This window comes from Nicotiana tomentosiformis, chromosome 7 (genome assembly GCF_000390325.3).
Source record: "Nicotiana tomentosiformis chromosome 7, ASM39032v3, whole genome shotgun sequence".
NCBI lineage: Eukaryota > Viridiplantae > Streptophyta > Magnoliopsida > Solanales > Solanaceae > Nicotiana > Nicotiana tomentosiformis.
The window spans coordinates 78,621,209-78,642,643 of record NC_090818.1 but is presented as its reverse complement, the minus strand read 5'-3'; the positions used below and the strand labels follow the sequence as shown (position 1 = coordinate 78,642,643).

The window sequence follows — 21,435 nt, the reverse complement described above, 5'->3', positions numbered from 1 at the left end:
TTTTTATAGCAAAATAGGTATTTTATGGTATACACTACCATTAAGGCATTAAATATGCTATGTACCATTTTCTCTCTCATTATTTCAGTTATTCTCTCCCAAAATCACAGCAAAATATTTCTTCTTTCTCTCTCCACGATCTCTCTCTCACAGCAAGATTGTATTCGCGATTTTTGAAGCACGATTCTCTCTCTCACTTTCAACGTTTTTGCTCCAAAAATTCGTGGTAAGTGTTAAAGTTTTTGGGTTTTTGGTCGGCTCAAGCATAAAACATCAATTTTCCTCTTCAATTGCTGATTCAACAACTTTGAAACAAGAGGGCCATTGCGGCTTTCTTCTACGCCAGATATTGCAATGGATTCCTCTACACGGTCCTTTACACGGATACTGCAATATTTTTTACGCCGGAGAAGATTCGAGGGTCGGGGTTTTTGTTCGTCTCCATTTTTAGTTTTAATACAATGTATACAATATTTTGCTTGGCCGAAAAATGCCATCTCCGGCGAACTTTCTTCTCTTCTTTGCTATTTAGTCAGATACAATGATACAAATATATTGTATTCTATACAAATTCACTCAAATACATTGTGTTTTTGCATAAATATATTTTTTTGCTTGTATTTGTGTATTTCAAAGGTTTGTATTTTTTCAATACAGCTGAATATATCTGTATTCATGCATGAATACATGATATAAAGATTGAAATGCACTGAATACAAACATTAAAATAGAACAAAATATAAACAATAAATACATTTAATTTTAAAATACAGTAAAATACACTGAATGATTTTAGTGGCCATATCGGGCAGACGGTCGGGGGATATGACGATGTGCATGGCGGGTGAAATACAGTGAATATAACCAATGAAATATACTGAATACAACAGCAATAACATGTATTAGGAATAACTAAAATACTATTAATACAAATATATTTGAATACACTACATATAAAATAGCGAATACAGTAAATACAAACGTTGAATCTAATGAATGCAATAGTAAAAAAAAAAAAAAAATCAAAACACACTAAATACAAAAGTTATATACAACTGAAAAATCATTCTAATTAGTTGGGTTGTGGGTTGATAATGAGGCATGTTAGAATTGATTTTGTTGAGTTATATTAAGAGTGTATCACGCTAATTGATATTATTTCCGTTATTAGACAATTGGGCATACATATTTTTAAGGTGATTGTCGTTACTGTATTCATGAATACATGGCGCAAATACATGTGAATACATGCGTGTATAGCTGGACTGCCCTGATTTTAGGCGCTTTTTGCTGCTGTATTCATGCGCTTTTTGCTGTTGTATTCATGAATACAGCAGCGCGAATACATGTGAATACATGCGCGTACAACTGGACTGCCCTGATTTTAGGCGCTTTTTGCTGTTGTATTCATGAATACATGGCGTGAATACATGTGAATACATACGCGTACAGCTGGACTGCCTTGATTTTTATGCGCTTTTTGCTGATGTATTCATGAATACAGCAGCGCAAATACACGACCGTAACAACTAAATAGTAGCTATAGGAAGTAATTATATATATTATACTTATAGGAAGTTAATAGCTACTAAACAATAGTGGTTTCTGAAAATTCCTCCAATAAGTACATATTTACCCGAAAGCATTTTTGAAGAGTACAAACAACATAGAATTTAATCTATTTGAGCAGTTATTAGTCCCACTTTTTATGAAGGTTACTTTTAGTTTTCGCTTAGGACAGTGTAAGAACTTATTTCACGCTAAAAGTGTATAGAAGTTAATATCGGGTTTAAGATGTCTATACTAATCAAAATTGGAAAAGCTAAACAGTAAGCTACAATTTAGGTAGGACGGTGTATTATTTTAAACAACTAGCAATAGTAGACAAAGAGCTGGTATAAAAAGCCCATGCCTTTTCCCATATTCTGTGTCTGTCCAAATATTTTCACAAATATTAACACAAAAACCACGTACTTAATCATCAATCTTTCTTAAGGCTGCTGCTGGTTTTGAGTAATTCTTCACTTTGAAGGTAACCAGATTCACCGTATTACAATTTTTCTAAGTTTTTGCATTGGCTTGTTAATTGTTCTGTATATGTTGCTCTTCATAATCTTCTGTCTGTTTCTGCAGTTTTATTTATGGATTGTATGCCTTAATCATTTTGGACTAAGTTTCTTTTCTTTTTCTATCAAAAATGGTTCATCCATTTTCCATTTCTTCTTGGTTTCTCAGAGTGACAATGAAATCAAGATTCGATACTTGTTCAAAACTTATGCTAATAGAACACTTTTTTTTTTATTTGTTTTCCTAAATCAAAGAATTGATCTTTAAAGTATTTTTGCTTTTTTCTTTTCTTTTAAATTATTTGATCTTGACAGCCTCTGATTCAGGGACCCGTGGATTTGTTTGCAGCTATGAGCTATCTTATTTTTATAATGAAGTTAATATATTTAGCACTTAATTGGTTTTTATGTGACCTGATAGTTTTGAAATATTTATACTGTCAGCATATATTAGTTAATCCTGCAAAACCAATTATGTTAAACTGTATTCTTAGTTACCCTTTATGATTTGATTCAGGTAAACAAATCATTTGCTCAGTGTGGAAACTTGAGGTTCTTAGCAGTTAAAGATTCCTGTTTGTAAGTTGGTTCATCCTCTTTAGTATTCTCTAGTCCATTAAAAAGACCAGGGAATGCTGAAAGATGTGCTTAAATGCTAGGAAGTCTTTCTCTGAGGTTCTTGAGATTGAAGCTCTATTTAAACTTTCCTTTTTACTTGATGAGGTTGCACCTGTAGTTTCATCCAGATTCTCTCATCAAATGTCAAACCCTGCTAGATATTTTCAGGGTCAAATAGTATCGTATCACAATATTAGTGAAGATGGTTGAGTTGTTCAATCCTTGATAAATCTTGCATCTTGTATATAAATATTGAGTTTCATTGGGGGCAAAATAGTTAGTTTAATTACTTTGGTTTGCTGAAGTTGATATGGAGAGTAAGGGGAGTACTGTACTAATGGAAAGGTATGAGTTAGGGAAATTGTTGGGACAAGGCACTTTTGCTAAGGTCCATCATGCAAGAGACCTTAAGACTCGGTTGAATGTGGCAATTAAGATGATTGATAAGGAGAAGATTGTGAAAGTTGGGATGATTGATCAAATCAAACGCGAAATTTCGGTCATGAGATTGGTTAGACACTCTAATATTGTACAGCTCTATGAGGTCATGGCCAGCAAAAAGAAGATCTATTTTGTGATGGAATATGTGAAAGGAGGAGAGCTATTTAACAAGGTGGCTAAAGGGAAGTTAAAAGAAGATGTTGCAAGAAAGTATTTTCAGCAGTTGATTAGTGCTATTGATTTCTGTCATAGTAGAGGGGTTTATCACAGAGATCTGAAACCAGAGAATCTATTGGTTGATGAAAATGGAAATTTAAAGATTTCAGATTTTGGATTGAGTGCCCTTGCAGAATCTAAGAGACAAGATGGTTTGCTTCATACCACATGTGGGACACCAGCTTATGTTGCACCAGAAGTGATAAACAGAAGAGGATATGATGGTGCTAAAGCTGATATTTGGTCATGTGGGGTGATATTATATGTCCTTTTGGCTGGTTATCTACCATTCCATGATTCAAATCTAATGGAGATGTACAAAATGATTGGTAAGGCTGAGTTCAGATGTCCTAACTGGTTCCCTCCTGATGCTCGCAGGCTTATATCGAAAATATTAGATCCAAATCCAAGCACAAGAATATCCATTTCCAAGATAATGGAGAATTCTTGGTTCAAGAAAGGCTTGCAACTGAAACCAATTAAAGATAATGCTGACTCAATGCTTAAAGATGCAGAGTCAAAGGAGGCAGCACTTGAAAATGATGATGCTGTTTTTAGTGTTTGTGAGAATACAGAGCCAAAGCCAGAAATGGCCAAGCCTGCACACTTGAATGCATTTGATATTATCTCATTGTCAACTGGTTTTGACTTGTCTGGCTTGTTTGAAGAAAGAAACAAAAAGAGGGAAGTCAGATTTACATCAAGGCAACCGGCGAAAACAATCATCTCAAAGCTAGAGGATGTAGCTAAGCGTTTAAAGTTGAAGGTGATGAAAAAAGATGGAGGGTTATTGAAGTTAGAAGGATCTAAAGAAGGAAGAAAAGGAGTGTTATCTATCGATACAGAAATCTTTGTAGTAACTCCAAATTTTCACTTTGTTGAGGTGAAGAAAAATAGTGGAGATACTATAGAGTATAAGAAGATGATGAAGAAGGATATAAGACCAGCATTGAAAGATATTGTGTGGACTTGGCAAGGTGATGAGCCACGGACTCAGCAGCCAGAAGAAGAAGAATATTTGCAGACTTATCAAAGGGACTCATTTGACACTGATTCACCTCAGAATGCACTGTAGGGACTACAATTACGCTGCCAATGTAATTATGTTTTAAAGCTAGAAAATCAACCCCATTCTGTATTTTCTTTATGTTCTTGATCCAAGCTCAAGTTTACTTTTACGTTTGATCTCTGGAGCAAACGGTATGCAAAGCAAAAAATCCTGTAAACAGATTTAACTTGATTCACGCTAGCAGGGTAAGAAGTTTTTATATTATCAATGTATTTGGTAGATATATTGCCTAACTTTTCATCCACTTTTATGAACGGTTGGTTTAGTATTGACCATCTTTTAATGAACCTAATTATCGTTGTCGGTATATAAAAGTTAAACTTGTTCTAAATTGAGAGATTGTGATAGTGTTTTGTATGTAGCACAACTTGAGATATGTAAAACAGCTATACCTTTAATTTGCAATTAGAAGATCAACGCATTATTTATTGGTGATAATGCAATATTAGTGCTTCCATTTGATTGTGTTGTCCGAATGGATTGCGATACTATCCATTTACCTTCATTCCATTCATCATAACTTGAACATTGTACCGTTGAACCATTCTCGGTGTATCCACCTTTTTCTTCCTCGACTGTCAATCACTTGTATGGTAAATTAATCAAAGCAAAATACATAAAAAGACACTTAAAGTTGACCTCAGATGTCTATTTTTTCGCTAGTTCAACTCAATTTTAACTTAAATTTAAAAAATCTACTCCAGAATTTCCACCAAATTGACTCAAACTTTAGCCACAACCTCCAATCAAATATTTCAAACTAAATATTTTGATTTAAGAAAAAACATTTAAAAAACAAATATGAGAACTCCGTTGAAAAGTTGAAAAAGAACTCGATGAAAGTTTCAAATAATTCTAAAATGACCAAATTGTAATAGTATACTGTTACATTATATAGTATACTATAACAATATACTGTTGGAAAGAACTGTATACTAAAATGGTATATAGTATATCATTTTGGTATACAGTACAAATTCTTCTTTGCCAGTTTAACTCGACTTTAATTCAAATTTAAAAAATTTACTGCAAAATTTCTACCAAATTCACAAATATTTAGCTACAACCTTAAATCATGTATGATACTAACGTAGTATATATCATATATTGTTAGGGTATCATATACTAACAAGGTATATAAATATACCAACTAGGTATATTACTACTTTATGTCTGTTTCTACATCTACATCTAATAATGTGAATAATATCTCTATAGAACTCCATCAAACATCTATTCTAAGATTTTTTTTATTTTATTTTTTTTTGTAAAAGGCATGAGAACTTTATTAAAATATTTAAAAAGGATCCGGTTAAAATTTTTGAAAAATTAAAAAATGAGCAAATTGAAACAGTATATTGTTACATTATATTGTGTGCTATAACAATATATTGTTGTAGTAAATTATATATTATATGCCAAAATAGTATACAATATATCAAAATAATATCTTGTGTTCTTCATTCAACAGTATACTATTATATTATACTATATACTGTAACATTGTATTATCGTAATTAATTATATACCAAAATAGTATACAATATACCATTTTGGTATACAGTGTAAACTCGTCCTTTTCGCTAGTTCAACTCAATTTCAACCCAAAATTATAAAATCTACTCCAAAATCTCCACCAAATTGATTCAAAATATAATCACAACCTCCAATCAATATTCAAGCACACTCCAATCACAAGTGGATCGAAATAACTACAAACTCAACAAATCCAATTAGTGAGTGCCAAGCTTCAAGATACTTCAATTGATGGATTTAATTTTCTCACAATAAAATCTTCGAAAATTAGCATTAACATCATAATCTACACATCAAAGAACAATACCCAATAAATTCCAACAACTCTCCAAACACGCATGAAAATTCAAATCTTAGTTAGATTACATATTATTTTTTGTTTTACTTTTAGAAGATAAAATAAATTATGGAGCGTAAATAAAAAAGTGGGCGATGGCAGCAAGAAAAAGGTACAATACAAACAACATACAAATGCTATCTTTTTTGTGATTGAACTTCATATTTGAAAATTGTGATTTTTCATGAAGTGAAAGAGGAAAAACGATTTTGAAACTTCTTAAAAGTATTTTATGTTTCTCCTTGAGAAATGAGATGATGACGTGATGAAAAAGGAAAGTTGTATTAGGTTGGGCGAGCAATTAGTTGTAATAGAATAGGTATTTTATGTAATTACTTTTAAAATAGGTAAATACGGATAATTATTTTTTATTATGTAGGTATATAGGGTAGTTTTTCCAATTTATAAAGGAATTATTAAAGGGCTTTAGAGTAAAAGTTTTGAAAAAGGGTCGTTGGTTTTGGGATGAAGGGAGTGCCAGAGAAGAAGATGAGGAGGGAAGGAGTCTATTTTTTGAAAGAGAAAGAATTATTCTTTTTGAGTTTTTTTTAATTAAGTTATTGTTAAGGTATTTTTTTATTTTGAAATTACACAGTGTCATTATTTCATCTGTTGACTTGACGTGTCAGCACATAGTGTATTTCACGTACAGACACTGGTGTTCAGAAGGTACAATTTGGCTAACAAGAAGTGTCTATTTGATCATTGAGTAAGTTGGAAAGTGAGATAGACATCTGAGTTCAACTTTAAGTGTCTCTTCATGTATTTTGCCATTAATCAAACTATTAACAACTGCTGACAGCAGGAGGAAAAGAAATATATTGAAACTAATTATGAACTTCTGTATAATTATGAAATATATACTCCCTCCGTTTCAATTTATGTGAACCCATTTGACTGGGCACGGAGTTTAAGAAAAGAGAAAAGACTTTTGAACTTGTAGTGTAAAATGAAGCACATATATTTTGTGTGACTATAAATCACTGCATAAAGATAAATTGTTTCCAAATAAGGAAAGTGATCATTCTTTTTGGCACGGATTAAAAAGGAAATAGGTTCACATAAATTGAAACGGAGGGAGTAGTTTGAACTTGTTACAAAAAAAGTAGCTTGCACAAAAAGGCGCTTTTAGTAAGCAATAGTATCATATATTTTTACATACAAGGGGCACTTGGACAATGAGACTCAATATCCACCTGGAATTAACCACAGTTTTTCCATATGATACTCCATAATATACTATAAGCTAAATTTTGAAACACGCATTTTTCATTCTTTTCCCCCTTCATCATAGCTGGGCATCTAAATGGAGAAAATACTTTTTGCTGATAAGTGATGTTAAGAACCTGTGGTTCCCAGTTCTATTGTACAGGTTCCTCCACCTAGATTCTAATTTATAGATATCAAGCCATTATTGCGATCTGAACCCAAAATTTCACAAGGGGACATGGCACATACTGCCTTTTGCTAGAACTCATACGCGAAAGTACATGAAACAGAAACAGCAGGAAAAAAGAGAAGGGGAAATGTAGCAGATAGTGGAGAAGACCATGATAAATTAGATGTCAAACAGCTGAGTAAGAGCTATATACACTAACCAGTTCCCTGTTTTAACTGTAAGGACAACAGATCAAAACCTGTATAGGTGGCAAGCAAGCCCCCATATTTCCTCTTTCTCGCTTGAAAATTGCATCATAACAAATGCACGAACCTCAACCAAAAACGAATAATAAAAGGCTTCCTTCACTGCTTAGTCCTTCAAAAACATCGCTGAACCTTACAGAGATATGCAGTATAAATGGAAGTACTGTCTATGCCTTAATAGGACATCTATTTGAGTTGTATCCAAAACTATGTAACATGTAAGTGGAAACAGCTCTATTCATCTATATCCGTGATTGCCCCTCTGTGTCAAAAAGATCAAAAGAGATGTACTCAGCCGTATCATAATTGATTTTTACCTGATTAGAAGCGCATAAGTGGAAACATATATCGCTATCATCTAATGTAACTCTTCCTTTTTAAAGAAAAGAAGATACAATGAGTGTAGCATTCTAAACTGTCCTCCCAAAAAAGAGGGTACTTTCCTCCTCAGTAACAGGAGGGTGTGTTCAAGTCCCTTGTACTCTATCCCATTTTTTCCTTTTTCTTTCTTTTTTTTTTTATTCAGTAGACCAAAAAGACTGTACATTTGGTGTGGAATATAAGCCACCAACAGAGGACCTAGCCATCGGTGAGCTGCCAAAAGCTTCACCCAAATGCTGCGGAGTCCAGTCCTTTCTGGAAAAAATAGATGAGTAAATCACAGGAGTAAGATGGCAAAAGAGGAGAGGGAAAAGAGAATCTTTCACAAAATAGAAAGAAATAGTAACCAAGATCTCACCAGAACAAAGAGTTCAACAATCTATTTCTAAGACACTCACATAATATATGCAAAATAAGAAAAACATGTCAAATAAGCAACTTATCATCCCAGAAAAACACCAGCATCACCAAGTTACAAATCCATAACCAAAGCTTAAAAATGCTTACCAAGAAAAATCAAGAAGGCACAATGATAGGAATAGAAAGGACAAGACCATTTATATCCATAACCTATTTTTGCAATCCAAGTTAACATTGAAAAACTTAAATATAATGCTTGATTTCATTAACTATAGCAAATACACCTCATTTTGAAGCTAGTTATGTCGGTTATATAAATCCTCAATATCCAATTCGATCCACTTGGACTCATCTCAACCTGTGTAAACACGTGCTTCGTGAGCACGTTCTAACATATTGCGGGGAAAAAACATGGAAATTGGTAAGAACTTTTGTCAATATGCCACCATTAAATTACTTGGCACAGCTTAGTATCTGCTTACAGGTACTCAATAAAGCTAATGAGCCATAGTTCAAAAAACAATTCATATAAGCCACTAGTTAGTTTTCACCAGACTTATCTATAAGTAGCTTTGAGCTAGTACTAAATGTTAAATAGCCATAAGTGGAGGTTCCAATATTTTGTTTAAAAAAAGATTCTCATTCACAAAATGTTTTGCTTAAGGAAGGGGAGGGAGAAGGGAGCGGCAAGATGATTGTTGATTTACTTCCATTATGAACAGAATTTGTTATTTCCCTCCATTTGTTTGCTATAGCTGGAAGGATGTAAACTGGCATCTACATTCTGCCTCCAACTTTGACGGGATTGAAAAACTAATGTAGAGTTATTAATGCTTTTTAAATAAATTTTATAGGAGAAAAAAAAGAGCCAACCTCAAATTCAAGAAGAATACATCAAGTCTACCTACATACAGGAGTTTTTTATTTTTTTAATTTTTTTGTGGGTAAGGTACAAACAGGAAATCCTTTCAACAAGTACAATCATCAATCCAAGTTGGAGTGGATGTATATACAAAAAAGTGAAACCACCATGACACCATCTGCACCTAAGACAAGGACTCCGTCTACAGCTCTATGATCTCTTTCCAGCGATGTTGTCATCATACTGTCTGAGCCTCTGAGGAGTACAAAATAATTCCTTAACTGTTTTAGGTATGACTAAGAACTTCAGCATTCTATTCCACAGTTCTTACAAAAGTTTGCAATGTACAGAAAGATACATCCTCCCCCATTTCATTGCTCATGAAGCCCAACTGATAAGTGATGCCTCATTAAATTCTCAGCCCGTTATATATAGCACTCTAGGTCGCCATCCAAACGAAAAGATTGACTTCATATTTTTACCTGCCATTCTAATTTTAATTCTTTACCACCCACATGAGGAAGATGCCTTTACACCACTTTTTTTACTAGTGCCCCTGCATTCCTCCCCTTCTCACCCCAATCAAACGTAGTATTGACATTTATAAGTTTAAGCTGGGGGAGAAGAGCTATTAAGCTTTACCCAAATATAATGCATAAGTTACACTAATATGTCCGCCAGCAGCTCATCCAAGCTGCTGGTTTCACGGCCTAACAAGTGCAGAAACATGGCACTGAATTGTCCATGCACCTAATAGTGGTGTCATTAGCCAACTTAAAGACAATCATTTAGCTTCCATATCTACTTCAAACAGTGACTAGTTGAATTAGGACAATTTTTCTCTAAAAAGAATATGAAAGGAACAACAGCAGAAAAGGGACCCCTAACTCATTAACACGTGGTTATGTACTTGACAATGATGCCCGAAGCATGGACCATCACTTCATGGAACTTTAAAAATAATACTCCCTCCCTTTCAATTTATGTTTCCTTACTTTCTTTTTAAGTCTGTTTCGAGAAGAATGCCACCGTTCTATATTTACTAAGTTTTAACTCCAACATTCCCATTTTACCCTACAAGAAGACTGGAAGGTGGAGACATTCAAGATACCATGCTAGAAACATATCCAAGATGCTTTTAAGCTATGCATTACACACCTCATGTGGATCTAGCTTTCAAAAGTGTACAACACTTCATAAGAGATGTTGAAGGGGGCTTGTTGCTTTGTTATTGATGTACTTTCGAGGTTTTGCACCTTTCAAGTACAAAGAACAAAGAAAAACAAAAGCACCCCGCTAAAGTTTTTCACAAAACTAGCAAAAACGTTCTTCAAACTCACGTTAGAAGAATATAAGATGGAAAGAAACCTCACCCACACGTTCCTCAATCCCGCAAGATTGCAAGAAGCGTTGAATAAAGGAAGAAGAATGAAATAAAAGATCAATCACGTTTTTGAAGCAAAAGCTTAGAAAAACTAATCACCAATCTTTATTTTCAGCATATCGAGCCCTTTAAATAGGTCTTACAACGAGTAACATTGATGAGGTTAAGGAAAACTAATCCTAATTAAACTAGAATAAGAATAAAGTTAAGAAAAGCCTATTCTAACTAAAATTGGAAAAGGAATTCTTGTAGGAATGGAATACCAACTAATAATCCTAGTTTGACTAGAACTACAAACATAATCCTACTAAAAGAGGGAATTAGAAATCCTAATCTTTATAGAAAAGAAATCCGAATCTTAAATGGATTCTTGAATTTCTTGGATTCTAGGCCTTCTTGATCTTGCATACTCCCCTGGTTGAAAAAGACTCGCCCTCGAGTCTAACAACTTCCATAGATGGTGCAAGATTTGCTATAATAAGAATGGGGACTCAATGCTCACCAGGTTTCAAGTTACACTTTGCTAGCTTATTATAGAGCCTTTTCACGTTGTAAGAAAACTTAGCATGTGGTCGAACTAAATCCCACTTTCTAAGTTCCAACTTTCTACCATGACTTCTCCATGTAATCTTTCTAAATTGAGTATCAAACTTCAACTGATGATATTAAGTTATTGGTGTTGGAACTTCATGAAGCTTAGCCAACTCCATGTCTAGCTTTGAATTAAGTATGGAGATAAACGCTCTTCTTGGGTATGCATCAATTGCATCGCTTGTACACCAATAGTCACTTTGATAATAGCCATATATATTTATGACGTTAAGACATCTTGTTTCTCTAATACATGGACTCAAACTCTCCATTATCCACTCCTTTATAGGTAATCCTTCCTCTTGTTCATGCATATTTTTATGGACTTTAGGACTAACACAATATGCTGACTTGTTTGGAATGATATAGTCAACAATCAAGTCAATATCGTGTTGAGCTTCTATGAAAGGCGGAAAGTCAATGGCACACATTGTTGGATACTCCAATGGATCATCACAAAACTTTGGTGGTAAATCCTCATCTTGTGGATCCAATGCATGTTCCTCGTCTCTTTGATAATTACCTTCATCAATTCCGTCCTCTTCACATCCATATTTATCATATTGGGCATGGTGCCTTGGTACTCTTGTGCCTTGGTCAGCTTCAACCTCTTCAGCTTGCTCAATATATCTTGATCTTTGCAGTTGAATTGGTGGATATCGAAGTGGTTGACGTGGCGGTAGCACTAGTATGTTATATGGTGATGGAGGTGGTCGTGGTGGTGGAGGTAGTAGGCGTTGTGATAGATTTGGTGTCTGATTTTGAAACACCAAACGTTCAACTAATTTATTCAGATTCTCCATTGATTCCCTCAAGTCATCTAGCTGCACTTTAAAGCCATCTAGCTGCACTTTAATTTCTTCGTTGTTTCGTTCAAGGATTCTAGTTCTTAATTTATGAACTTTTAATTGAAGATCCATTGAAGAGGATCCCGAACTTGGTATTTTCTTGTTTGGTGACACGATGAACAAGATAGCAAATCAAGAATTCGGACCTGGAACTTGCGCTCTGATACCAAATTGATGTACTTTCGAGGTTTTACACCTCACAAGTACAAAGAAGAGAGAAAAACAAAAGCACACCGCTAAAGTTTTTCACAAAACTAGCGAAAGCGTTCTTCAAACTCACGTTAGAAGAATGTAAGGTAGAAAGAAGCGTTGAATAAAGGAAAAAGAATGAAATAAAAGATCAATCACGTTTTTGAAGCAAAAGCTTAGAAAAACTAATCACCAATCTTTATTTTCAGCATATTGAGCCCTTTAAATAGGTCTTACAACGAGTAACATTGATGAGGTTAAGGAAAACTAATCCTAATTAAACTAGAATAAGAATAAAGTTAAGAAAAACCTATTCTAACTAAAATTGGAAAAGGAATTCTTGTAGGAATGGAATACCAACTAATAATCCTAGTTTGACTAGAACTACAAATATAATCCTACTAAAAGAAGGAATTAGAAATCCTAATCTTTATGGAAAAGAAATCCTAATCTTAAATGGATTCTTGAATTTCTTGGATTCTGGGCCTTCTTGATCTTGCATCAGTTATATGCATGCCCAACTTCAAAATTTAAAGTTGCCTAGAATAATGAAGAAAATCCGAGATGAGCTTAGCCCCATAGACTCATAGGAAAGAGGAAACCAAATGGAAACATCACCAATTTTCCTGGTTGACCATGGATTAGGAAAAGAAACACGTATGAATAGAATGCATGGTATAATTTAGGGTGCACAACAGGACTTCACTGCTAAAACTTGAAAGAAAGAGGAAACAACCTCTCTTATATTTAGAAGAAAAAACTCTTTTAAAAATCGATTGCAAGCTAGCCTCAACATCGGATATTTCATTGGAAGCATGCAATAGCCTTGAAAGTCTTTTGATGGTGACATGCTATGATAAAAAAGATGTATGCTTTACATGCTAATGGTACTTGAGAGCTTGCTCATCTACCTCCAGTAAATCTATTGTTGGTTGTCGATGGGTTTATAAAGTTAAAGTTGGTTTAGATGGTCAAATTGATCAACTTAAGGCCCGCCTTCTTACCAAAGGATTCTTTTTATAAGGTAAATTTTATTAACAATTGAAAAAATCCCGTATACTTGGATACCTTGTCAAGTTTTTTGGCAATTCTTTACATAGTAAACGCTTCAAATATTCAATCTACGATAATGAACCCAAAATGTCTATTAATCAAGCCATTTAATTTTTTCAAAAGCCATTAGAAACTACTGCTCAAATTATACTCCAATATGTCGATCAATGTCGCGCCATTATAAAGAAAATAGTTATATGTTAATTAAAATTCACATTACTTACCGAAAGAAGTTGCTTATGAAATAATTAAGGTATAAAGGTATAAACAAAATGAGGGTTAATGTAAAAAAGAAGGAAGAGAGAGATCTAGAAAATGGAAGGAAGAAAAAAGAGGAAAAAAAAGAAGGTAAGAGAGAGGTGAGGGCTAGTGCTCAATGGAGAATAAAGGGGATAGTAAGTAGGGAAATAAAATAAACTACTTCCAAGGCGAACTGAACTCAAATTCGTCAAGTAAACATAACACTTCAAAGGCAACACTTAACCATTGCACCACGCCTACTTTATGCATTCCAGATGCCACTTTAACTGTATGTACGTTTTATACCAGATATCTGCATACATACTCAATATTTTTTTGAAGCGTGTGGGTGGCGCGGCACGCCTACCTTATAAGGTAGATCCCCCATTGCTAACTATCTGGGATGCAGTTGTCCGTATTCTTCGACATATAAATATCAGCCCCATTTAAAATCAAGGCCGGGCATAAGGATTGTTTTTTTAGGATCAAAGCCATGAGCAATTTGTTGGATACACAGACGATGATCAGGCGGGATCACCTTCTGGTATGTTGTCTATGTCTGGATATTATGTCCTAGTATGAGGTAATTTAGTATTTAGGAAAAGCAAAAAACAAAATTTGGTCCCTCGATCTAGTGCAAAAGCAAGATACCGAGCAATGCTTGTGGCGACTTGCAAACTAATTTGGACTAAACAGTTGCTGAGAGAATTAAAGTTTGTAGAAATCAGCTAGATGGAACTTGTGTGCAATAACCAAACTGCTCTTTATCTATCCGGTATTTCATGAGAACAAAATAATTGTTACTTCATTAGTGAAAAGATACTCAGAGGAGATATTGTTACGAAATTCGTAATGTCAAAAATCAGCTTGCAGTAATTTCACTCGGTGTTTTAAAAGGCGTGGGCGTAAGGCGAGGCGTTTTATATATGCCTCAGCGAGGCGTAAGCCCTGAGGCACGGGGCGTAAGCCCCATAGGTATTTAATTTTTAATATTTTATAAAATAATATAATTACAATAAACAGGTAAAATTGCATAAAAATTGAAGAAAACTATAAATATGTGAAATATATATGTGTGTGCGCGCGCGCGCGCTCCATCCCCGCAAAAAACTAGTTAAAACAATCTATTATACGCTACTTATAAGCACAAGTAACTTGAATCTAAAAGAATAAAATTTTCTACATGGAGGAACAAAAAAGATGACTAACCCGCAATTTGAACTTTAAACTTGCTGCTATGAGGGAGAATGGAGTTCTCTTTGTATTTGTAAAAATAAATTGAATATTCGTTGCTTTTGGGAGATATTAGCAGACTAGCAGACAAGATAAAGAATTGGGAAAGACCATGAATTAGGGCTTCGATCAATAAAAAAGGTCTTGACTTTTAAATTTAATATATTTCAGTTCCTTTTTAAAACTTTTGAGTAATTACCAAGCTGACTTTTGAGAATTTGGGTATTATATGAATGACTTATTCAACAAAATTTGTTTTAATTTGAAAAAATCTCTAGGGCTTACGCCTCACTAAAAAAACGCGCCTCAAACGCCCGGTCGTACGCCCCGAATTGTTGGGCGTACGCCTCTTGAGACTTTCGTCCCACACCATCGCCTCGGGGCGTTTTTGGTGCGCCTCGCCCCGAAAACGCCTTTTAAAACACTGATTTCACTAAAGCTCTCACTCTCATATCAGCTACATTTGTAACAAGCTTGGTACATATGATTTATATGCACCAGCTTAAGGGAAAGTGTCAGAATCTTGTAGATAATCTAAGATAGTCTAGGATCTTGTAAATATAGTATAGCATGATTTACTCCCTATGATTATGTTTTTTATTCTCTTTCCTTTCTTAGGACATGTACACTCAGCTATTTAAACCCCAATAGCTTGAAGGAATAATCAAGTTAGAGTTCTCTCAATATTTTCTTCCTTGTATTGTTTCTCACACTATTTATGTGTAAACACGCGTCCAAATGATTTCACTAAAGCTCTCACTCTCATATCAGCTACATTTGTAACAAGCTTGGTACATATGATTTATATGCACCAGCTTAAGGGAAAGTATCAGAATCTTGTAGATAATCTAAGATAGTCTAGGATCTTGTAAATATAGTATAGCATGATTTACTCCCAATGATTTATGTTTTTTATTCTCTTTCCTTTCTTAGGACATGTACACTCAGCTATTTAAACCCCAATAGCTTGAAGGAATAATCAAGTTAGAGTTCTCTCAATATTTTCTTCCTTGTATTGTTTCTCACACTATTTATGTGTAAACACGCGTCCAAATGATTTCACTAAAGCTCTCTCATATCAGCTACATTTGTAACAAGCTTGGTACATATGATTTATATGCACCAGCTTAAGGGAAAGTATCAGAATCTTGTAGATAATCTAAAATAGTCTAGGATCTTGTAAATATAGTATAGCATGATTTACTCCTCGTGATTATGTTTTTTATCCTCTTTCCTTTCTTAGGACATGTACACTCAGCTATTTAAACCCCAATAGCTTGAAGGAATAATCAAGTTAGAGTTCTTTCAATATCTTCTTCCTTGTATTGTTTCTCACACTATTTATGTGTAAACACGCGTCCAAATGATGCGGTATGAATATTAAAGGATTCATAGGCTGACCCCATTTAATTTTGGATTCAATTATCCAAGACAAAACAGTCCCAAGATGTATCTAGTTCAGGTTCTATCTTAACTTCAAAATTGATTTGCAACTTTCGGTAAGCACACAAGAGCTCTCCCTTAGGCACACACTCTCATAGTTACAAACATGTTGAAATGTCCTACTCCTCTATGGGTAAAAGTAACGGCACTATCTATAGTCAAAAGGAAGCCAACATGTACATATGGCTATCAGATGCATATGAATGGATAAGACACATGTACGCAAGCACCTCTAGACCTTATTCAGACAAGAGATAACAGTAGCCAACCATGATGTAAATACTTTTGTCGAGTCTCTGGAATCCTTTATAATTGAGGGAATTAGAGATATTTTTTAAGTACACACCAGCACTCTTTTGGGTCAATAAGTAATGAAATTCACAACAAATGGCCAACCATTATGAAAACACAGAAGATACTCTCAACAGAGACTAGGAGAAAAGAGAAGATTCAGATAATATTGACGCAAAAGTACAGCAGATAGGCTACCTCAAATTGCTTCAAACTTTCAAACAGAGGCAAAAACGTTTTACTTTACTTTAGTTCCAATTGGCAAGAGAAATTAGTGGTTTTCTTTTGCTTACTTGGCCCAACAATTAGGCGGAGACGACGCAAATGGATGGTTAGTAGCAGTAGCATTAGGACTCCCATACATCATTTCACTTTGAGCAGCATCCTCAAACTTGAGAGAAAATTGACTTTCACCTCCTGAATATGTACCAAAAGGAGCCTTTGGATACCTGCTTTCAGCACTACCAGGCAAAACAGTACTCAGTGTCCCACCATTCTGGCAACTTCCTGTATAAACTGTTTGGGAAGAATGACAGACGGAGAGTTGTTCATCATTTTTAAACAGTGACGCCATTGTCCTTGGAGGTGCAGGAGGCACGTTTGATGTATTCAAATCTGTATTCAAACACCAGTTGGTTGGAGAACCTATCAAACTTAGACCAGCTTGACCAAGCGGAGAGCTATTCCACATCTGCCATGTTCCTGTATCATTTGCATTATTTGTAACATTCATTGGCACAGTGCGCATGTCCTGAGCATTAGGATTGTTGAAAAGAAAAGACCCAGCATGCCTTTCCTCTGGAACACGCATCCGTGATATTGGAGACTCAATTGGTGAAGGCCTGGTCAGTTCGGAAGATGCCTTCACACTTCTTACCACACCTGGGTTGTCAATTCCTGTATCTGACACAAAGCCAAGGTCCACCTCCAGTTGAAAGTCATCAAGGGACTCACAAACTGGACCAAGCAATGACACAGGGTCTGGAACATAACAAGGATCTTCAAAATTCTCCAACTCTTCTGCCAATAACTGACCTGGTCCTTCTCCAATTTGAGAATGTCGTGCTCCCGGTGATGATGGAACAGTTGTACTACAACTTGTGGGTCCACAAGGAAAAGAAGTTAAAGTGAAAGGCGATGGGAGACCAAAGCTAATGGGGTTGTCAAAAGTTTGAGTAGCTGGAGGCTGACAGGGAGGGCTCACAATTTCTGCTTGGGGCTTAACACTTGGTCTGCTGATTACGTTGGAAGAGGGGGAAGAAACAGTGGATGATCGAGTGAATAGTTGTTGCCAAGATTTTTTAGGAACTGTACATGGTTGAGGTTCAATAAGCACCTGTAAAGAACAGATTAAACTGACAGCTTAACAGGAGTTCAATATCTCATTGAACAACAGCCAAAATAATCTTTTAAAAGCATTAAATATCTCGATATGATATGAATCTATCTGTAGGTTCACGTCAAGTCAACAAGATGAACAGGCCAAAATTTGAAAAACAAAAATGGTAAACGAAGTTATCAGCTGCAAGATTAAGCAGAATTCAAAAAAAAAAAAAAAGATTAAGCAGAATTCCTTAATAAGTACCAAGCAAGACACTTGATGAGAAGGAAAAATACTACACTACTGTTATACAGAACAAAACATTTTCAAAAACACTTGATGAGAAGGAGCACTTCGATATAAGCAATTGAAATAGTAGATGACAAAAAACTTACAGGCCGATTCATACTCCTGTCATCTCCAATTGGATTCAGCTTTCCAGGTACCCGATCTGGCTGAAATAGTTCCCTCCTACAGGCATAATGAACAGGGTCTACTGAAGTATTAGATTTCTGCTCTCTTGGAACAGGAGTAGTATTACTCTTGCCAAAAAAACCACCTCCACTAAATGCTCTAGAAGATGATAAGAAAGTGCCCTTCATACGATCCAAGTACCGAGTACCAACATTTCCATGGTTAGTATTGCTAGAAGAAACACCCTTAAAACCGTGTACAACTTCTACATTATGTGTCTTAATACTTTCAAGCCCATTTTTTTGTTGCTGCCTTCTATCACCATCACTTCGCTTATTCCTCGCACTCTCCTTGCCTTGTCTTTTATCCAGCTCTTCCGCATCTGAGTTGCTTTTGCTAGATCCCCTGTCCCTATCTTTCTTCTTCTCTTGCCGCTTCTTTTCGGCTTCCTTTTTACTGTCCCGTACTTTAGCAGAGGGAGACCCCTTCCCCCACTCTTTCTCTGCCTCCATTTTTTCATCCCGCAATCTCCTACGTTCTTCCACCAGCCTAGCGACCTCCTCTCTTTGCTTTCGCTCCTCCTCCTCCGCTAGCTCTTTCTCCAACCTAGCCAACCTCTTCTCCTCAGCTTTCCTCCTAGTTTTCTCCCCTCTACTCTCCTGACAATTTCCCCCATTATCACCTCTCTTATCCATCATTGCCCTCCGTTCTGCGTCCACTGAAGCATCACCTCTAGAGGAACTAATCCTAAAAACCTTTCTACAGAGCCACATGATACTTAAGAAAAAAGCAGTCAGTGCCTTGCAGGCAAAAGTAAAAACACGAGAATATGACTTCTCTGCTAAACAGTGCTCCACCCCAAAGAATCCACCGCCGCCGTTGTTTCTCCAAGAATCCGACTTGCTAAAAAAAAAACCACCACCACCAACCCAATTCCCATTCTCTAACCAATCCTGCCCCCCACACATCCACCTGTTGTCCGACCAAACCTTTCCACCATTTAACATCTTCCCACCTTTCCCAACCAAATCTTTCAAAATCCCTGAATTTGAAAGCCCCAACCCTGGCGGCACAGGCAAGTCTAAAATGGGTCTCTTAGAAATATGCCCACAATATGAACACATGAACTTGCCAGCACCAGGATTCTGATCCCTATACGGAGTCAAACAATTCCTACACCTCCTCGTTGCCGTCTTCCTCAATTTCTGCATTTCAATAGCCTCAAACCTCTTCCTTTCCCTAAGCCTAGCATTTCTCCTTGCCCGCCAAGCAGACAACTTAGGCATCAAAACCTCATACCAGCCAAGAGTAACCACAAGCACAATCACACATGCAAGCCTTGGTGATGTGATTTCAAACCTAAATGCAGGTGGAAATAACTGTGATAATGCCCATAAACCAATCAATGGAATCACTAACCAAGGTAACATGGTTGCAACTCTTCGCGACCACTTTTGGATGGAACACAGTATACACATTATCCTTTTCAACCCCACAACCTATCAAAAATCAATTTTTTTTTCTTAACTCCCCAAAAATATTACTATTAAAAACAATTAATATCTCAAATCTTCCCTTCTGTAACAACAACAACAATAACCACAGGTTCACCAATCCAATGCAAAACCCTAGCTCTGAAACTTCCCCCTTTCCCCCCAATTTTTTCAATTCTTCAAAACCCTAACAAAGCGAATCGTGATAGAAAGCACCTATGAAGCGGGAACAAATAGGTTAGGGTTTCAAAGTTTTATTTTAGCTCAATAACCTAAATGACACGGAAAGAATAATTTTAAAAACTTACGAAAATGGCGAAAAATCGAGGTGCTTACTAATTCGATGCCCATCGGAGATTCATCGGAAAATAATCGACGACCGGACACAGTGACGGTCCCTTCGGATGCAATTTTCCGGCGAAATATTTTGTGAAAGATTGTTGGATTGATGAAAGAGAAAATATTTTTAAAGGAGATAAAGAGAGAGAAATATGTTTGGTTTCTTTATAAAGGCATTGATTGAACCGGAGTTATTAATTAAAACAGACCGGTACGGGTTGCTGTTGGCAGTGATTAGTGGAGTAGTAATAATATAATCTGAAGATTGTAATCTAATTACAGTTGATAAGTTCCTAATTAATGCCCCCAATTTATTTTAGATCCCCATCAAATGTTCCTTAAAGACAATTGCATTTATTACACTTTTTTTTCAGATGTTGTTGCTCATTTTATTCTTAGTAATTGAAAATTTGTTGAGTTGAATTCTATCATACTTGTGTATAGGTCATCTATGAACGTGCATTTGTTGCCCAATTTCTTTATAATTGTGTTAATTAGTCATTTATATTAAGGTAGATCCCAATATAGAGATTAGGATTAAATTTATTTTATATTTAATTACTAGTATTAACTAATACTAATATAATTTTATACTAAATAGTAGTATAAACCTATCTCATATTAAGGGTGGAATAATAATATCGAGATAATAATATCTTACATAAAAATTTCATAAAAACAAAATTACCCCTCAAAAAGCCCTTTTCACTGCATTAGTACATCTATTTTAATCATTTTTCATAAATCCTTTTTTCTCCGGTGATACTATCGAACGAGCTTGACATCTCAAACATGGCTCCATGATATCACGAGAGAGAATCATTAGCGGCTTCTCTTTCTCTATAAGTTTTTATTAATTTCTTTTCTTCCCTTCTCTTGTTACTTCCTCTGTCTCATTCTCTATTATACATGAAATCTTTTTTCTAAAGAAAACCTCTTCTATTTTTTTATATTTTTGTTACTTCTCTTTGTCCAAGGTATCTATTCCCAAGAACCAGCTGAGGGAGGGCAATCTTTAGAAATAATAGGTTGAGAAAGCAAGAGAACGCTTCGCGTTTTCTTATCT

At 35.4% G+C, this 21,435-nt stretch overlaps 2 protein-coding genes and 1 long non-coding RNA gene across 5 annotated transcripts; 1 reads left to right on the top strand and 2 right to left on the bottom strand.

Moving 5' to 3' along the window:
• The first annotated feature begins 1,870 nt into the window (after positions 1–1,870).
• LOC104097867 (CBL-interacting protein kinase 2-like) lies at positions 1,871–4,631 on the top strand. Of its 2 annotated transcripts, XR_011409840.1 has the most exons (3): positions 1,871–2,032; positions 2,584–4,527; positions 4,578–4,631. XR_011409840.1 is itself a non-coding variant. In XM_009604487.4 (2 exons), the coding sequence occupies exon 2, from the start codon at positions 2,995–2,997 to the stop codon at positions 4,414–4,416; it is 1,422 nt and encodes a 473-aa protein (XP_009602782.1). In that variant the 5' UTR covers positions 1,871–2,032; positions 2,584–2,994; the 3' UTR covers positions 4,417–4,631. The 2 variants fall into 2 exon arrangements, 1 of the variants encoding a protein (XP_009602782.1); XM_009604487.4 differs by having other exon boundaries at positions 2,584–4,631.
• LOC138896520 (uncharacterized) lies at positions 4,305–4,704 on the bottom strand. Its single transcript, XR_011409841.1, has 2 exons — positions 4,578–4,704; positions 4,305–4,527 (listed from the first exon to the last, which is right to left on the bottom strand). It is a non-coding gene; the product is annotated as an uncharacterized lncRNA (long non-coding RNA).
• A 3,521-nt stretch (positions 4,705–8,225) lies between these two features.
• Positions 8,226–20,507, bottom strand: LOC104097866 (stress response protein nst1-like). Of its 2 annotated transcripts, none has more exons than XM_009604486.4 (4): positions 20,339–20,507; positions 18,519–20,246; positions 17,096–18,138; positions 8,226–8,563 (listed from the first exon to the last, which is right to left on the bottom strand). In XM_009604486.4, exons 2-4 carry the CDS (start codon positions 20,013–20,015, stop codon positions 8,446–8,448), a joined length of 2,658 nt encoding a protein of 885 aa, XP_009602781.1. In that variant the 5' UTR covers positions 20,016–20,246; positions 20,339–20,507; the 3' UTR covers positions 8,226–8,445. The 2 variants fall into 2 exon arrangements, with proteins under 2 accessions (XP_009602781.1, XP_009602780.1); XM_009604485.4 differs by having other exon boundaries at positions 20,367–20,507.
• Between the last annotated feature and the right edge of the window lie 928 nt (positions 20,508–21,435).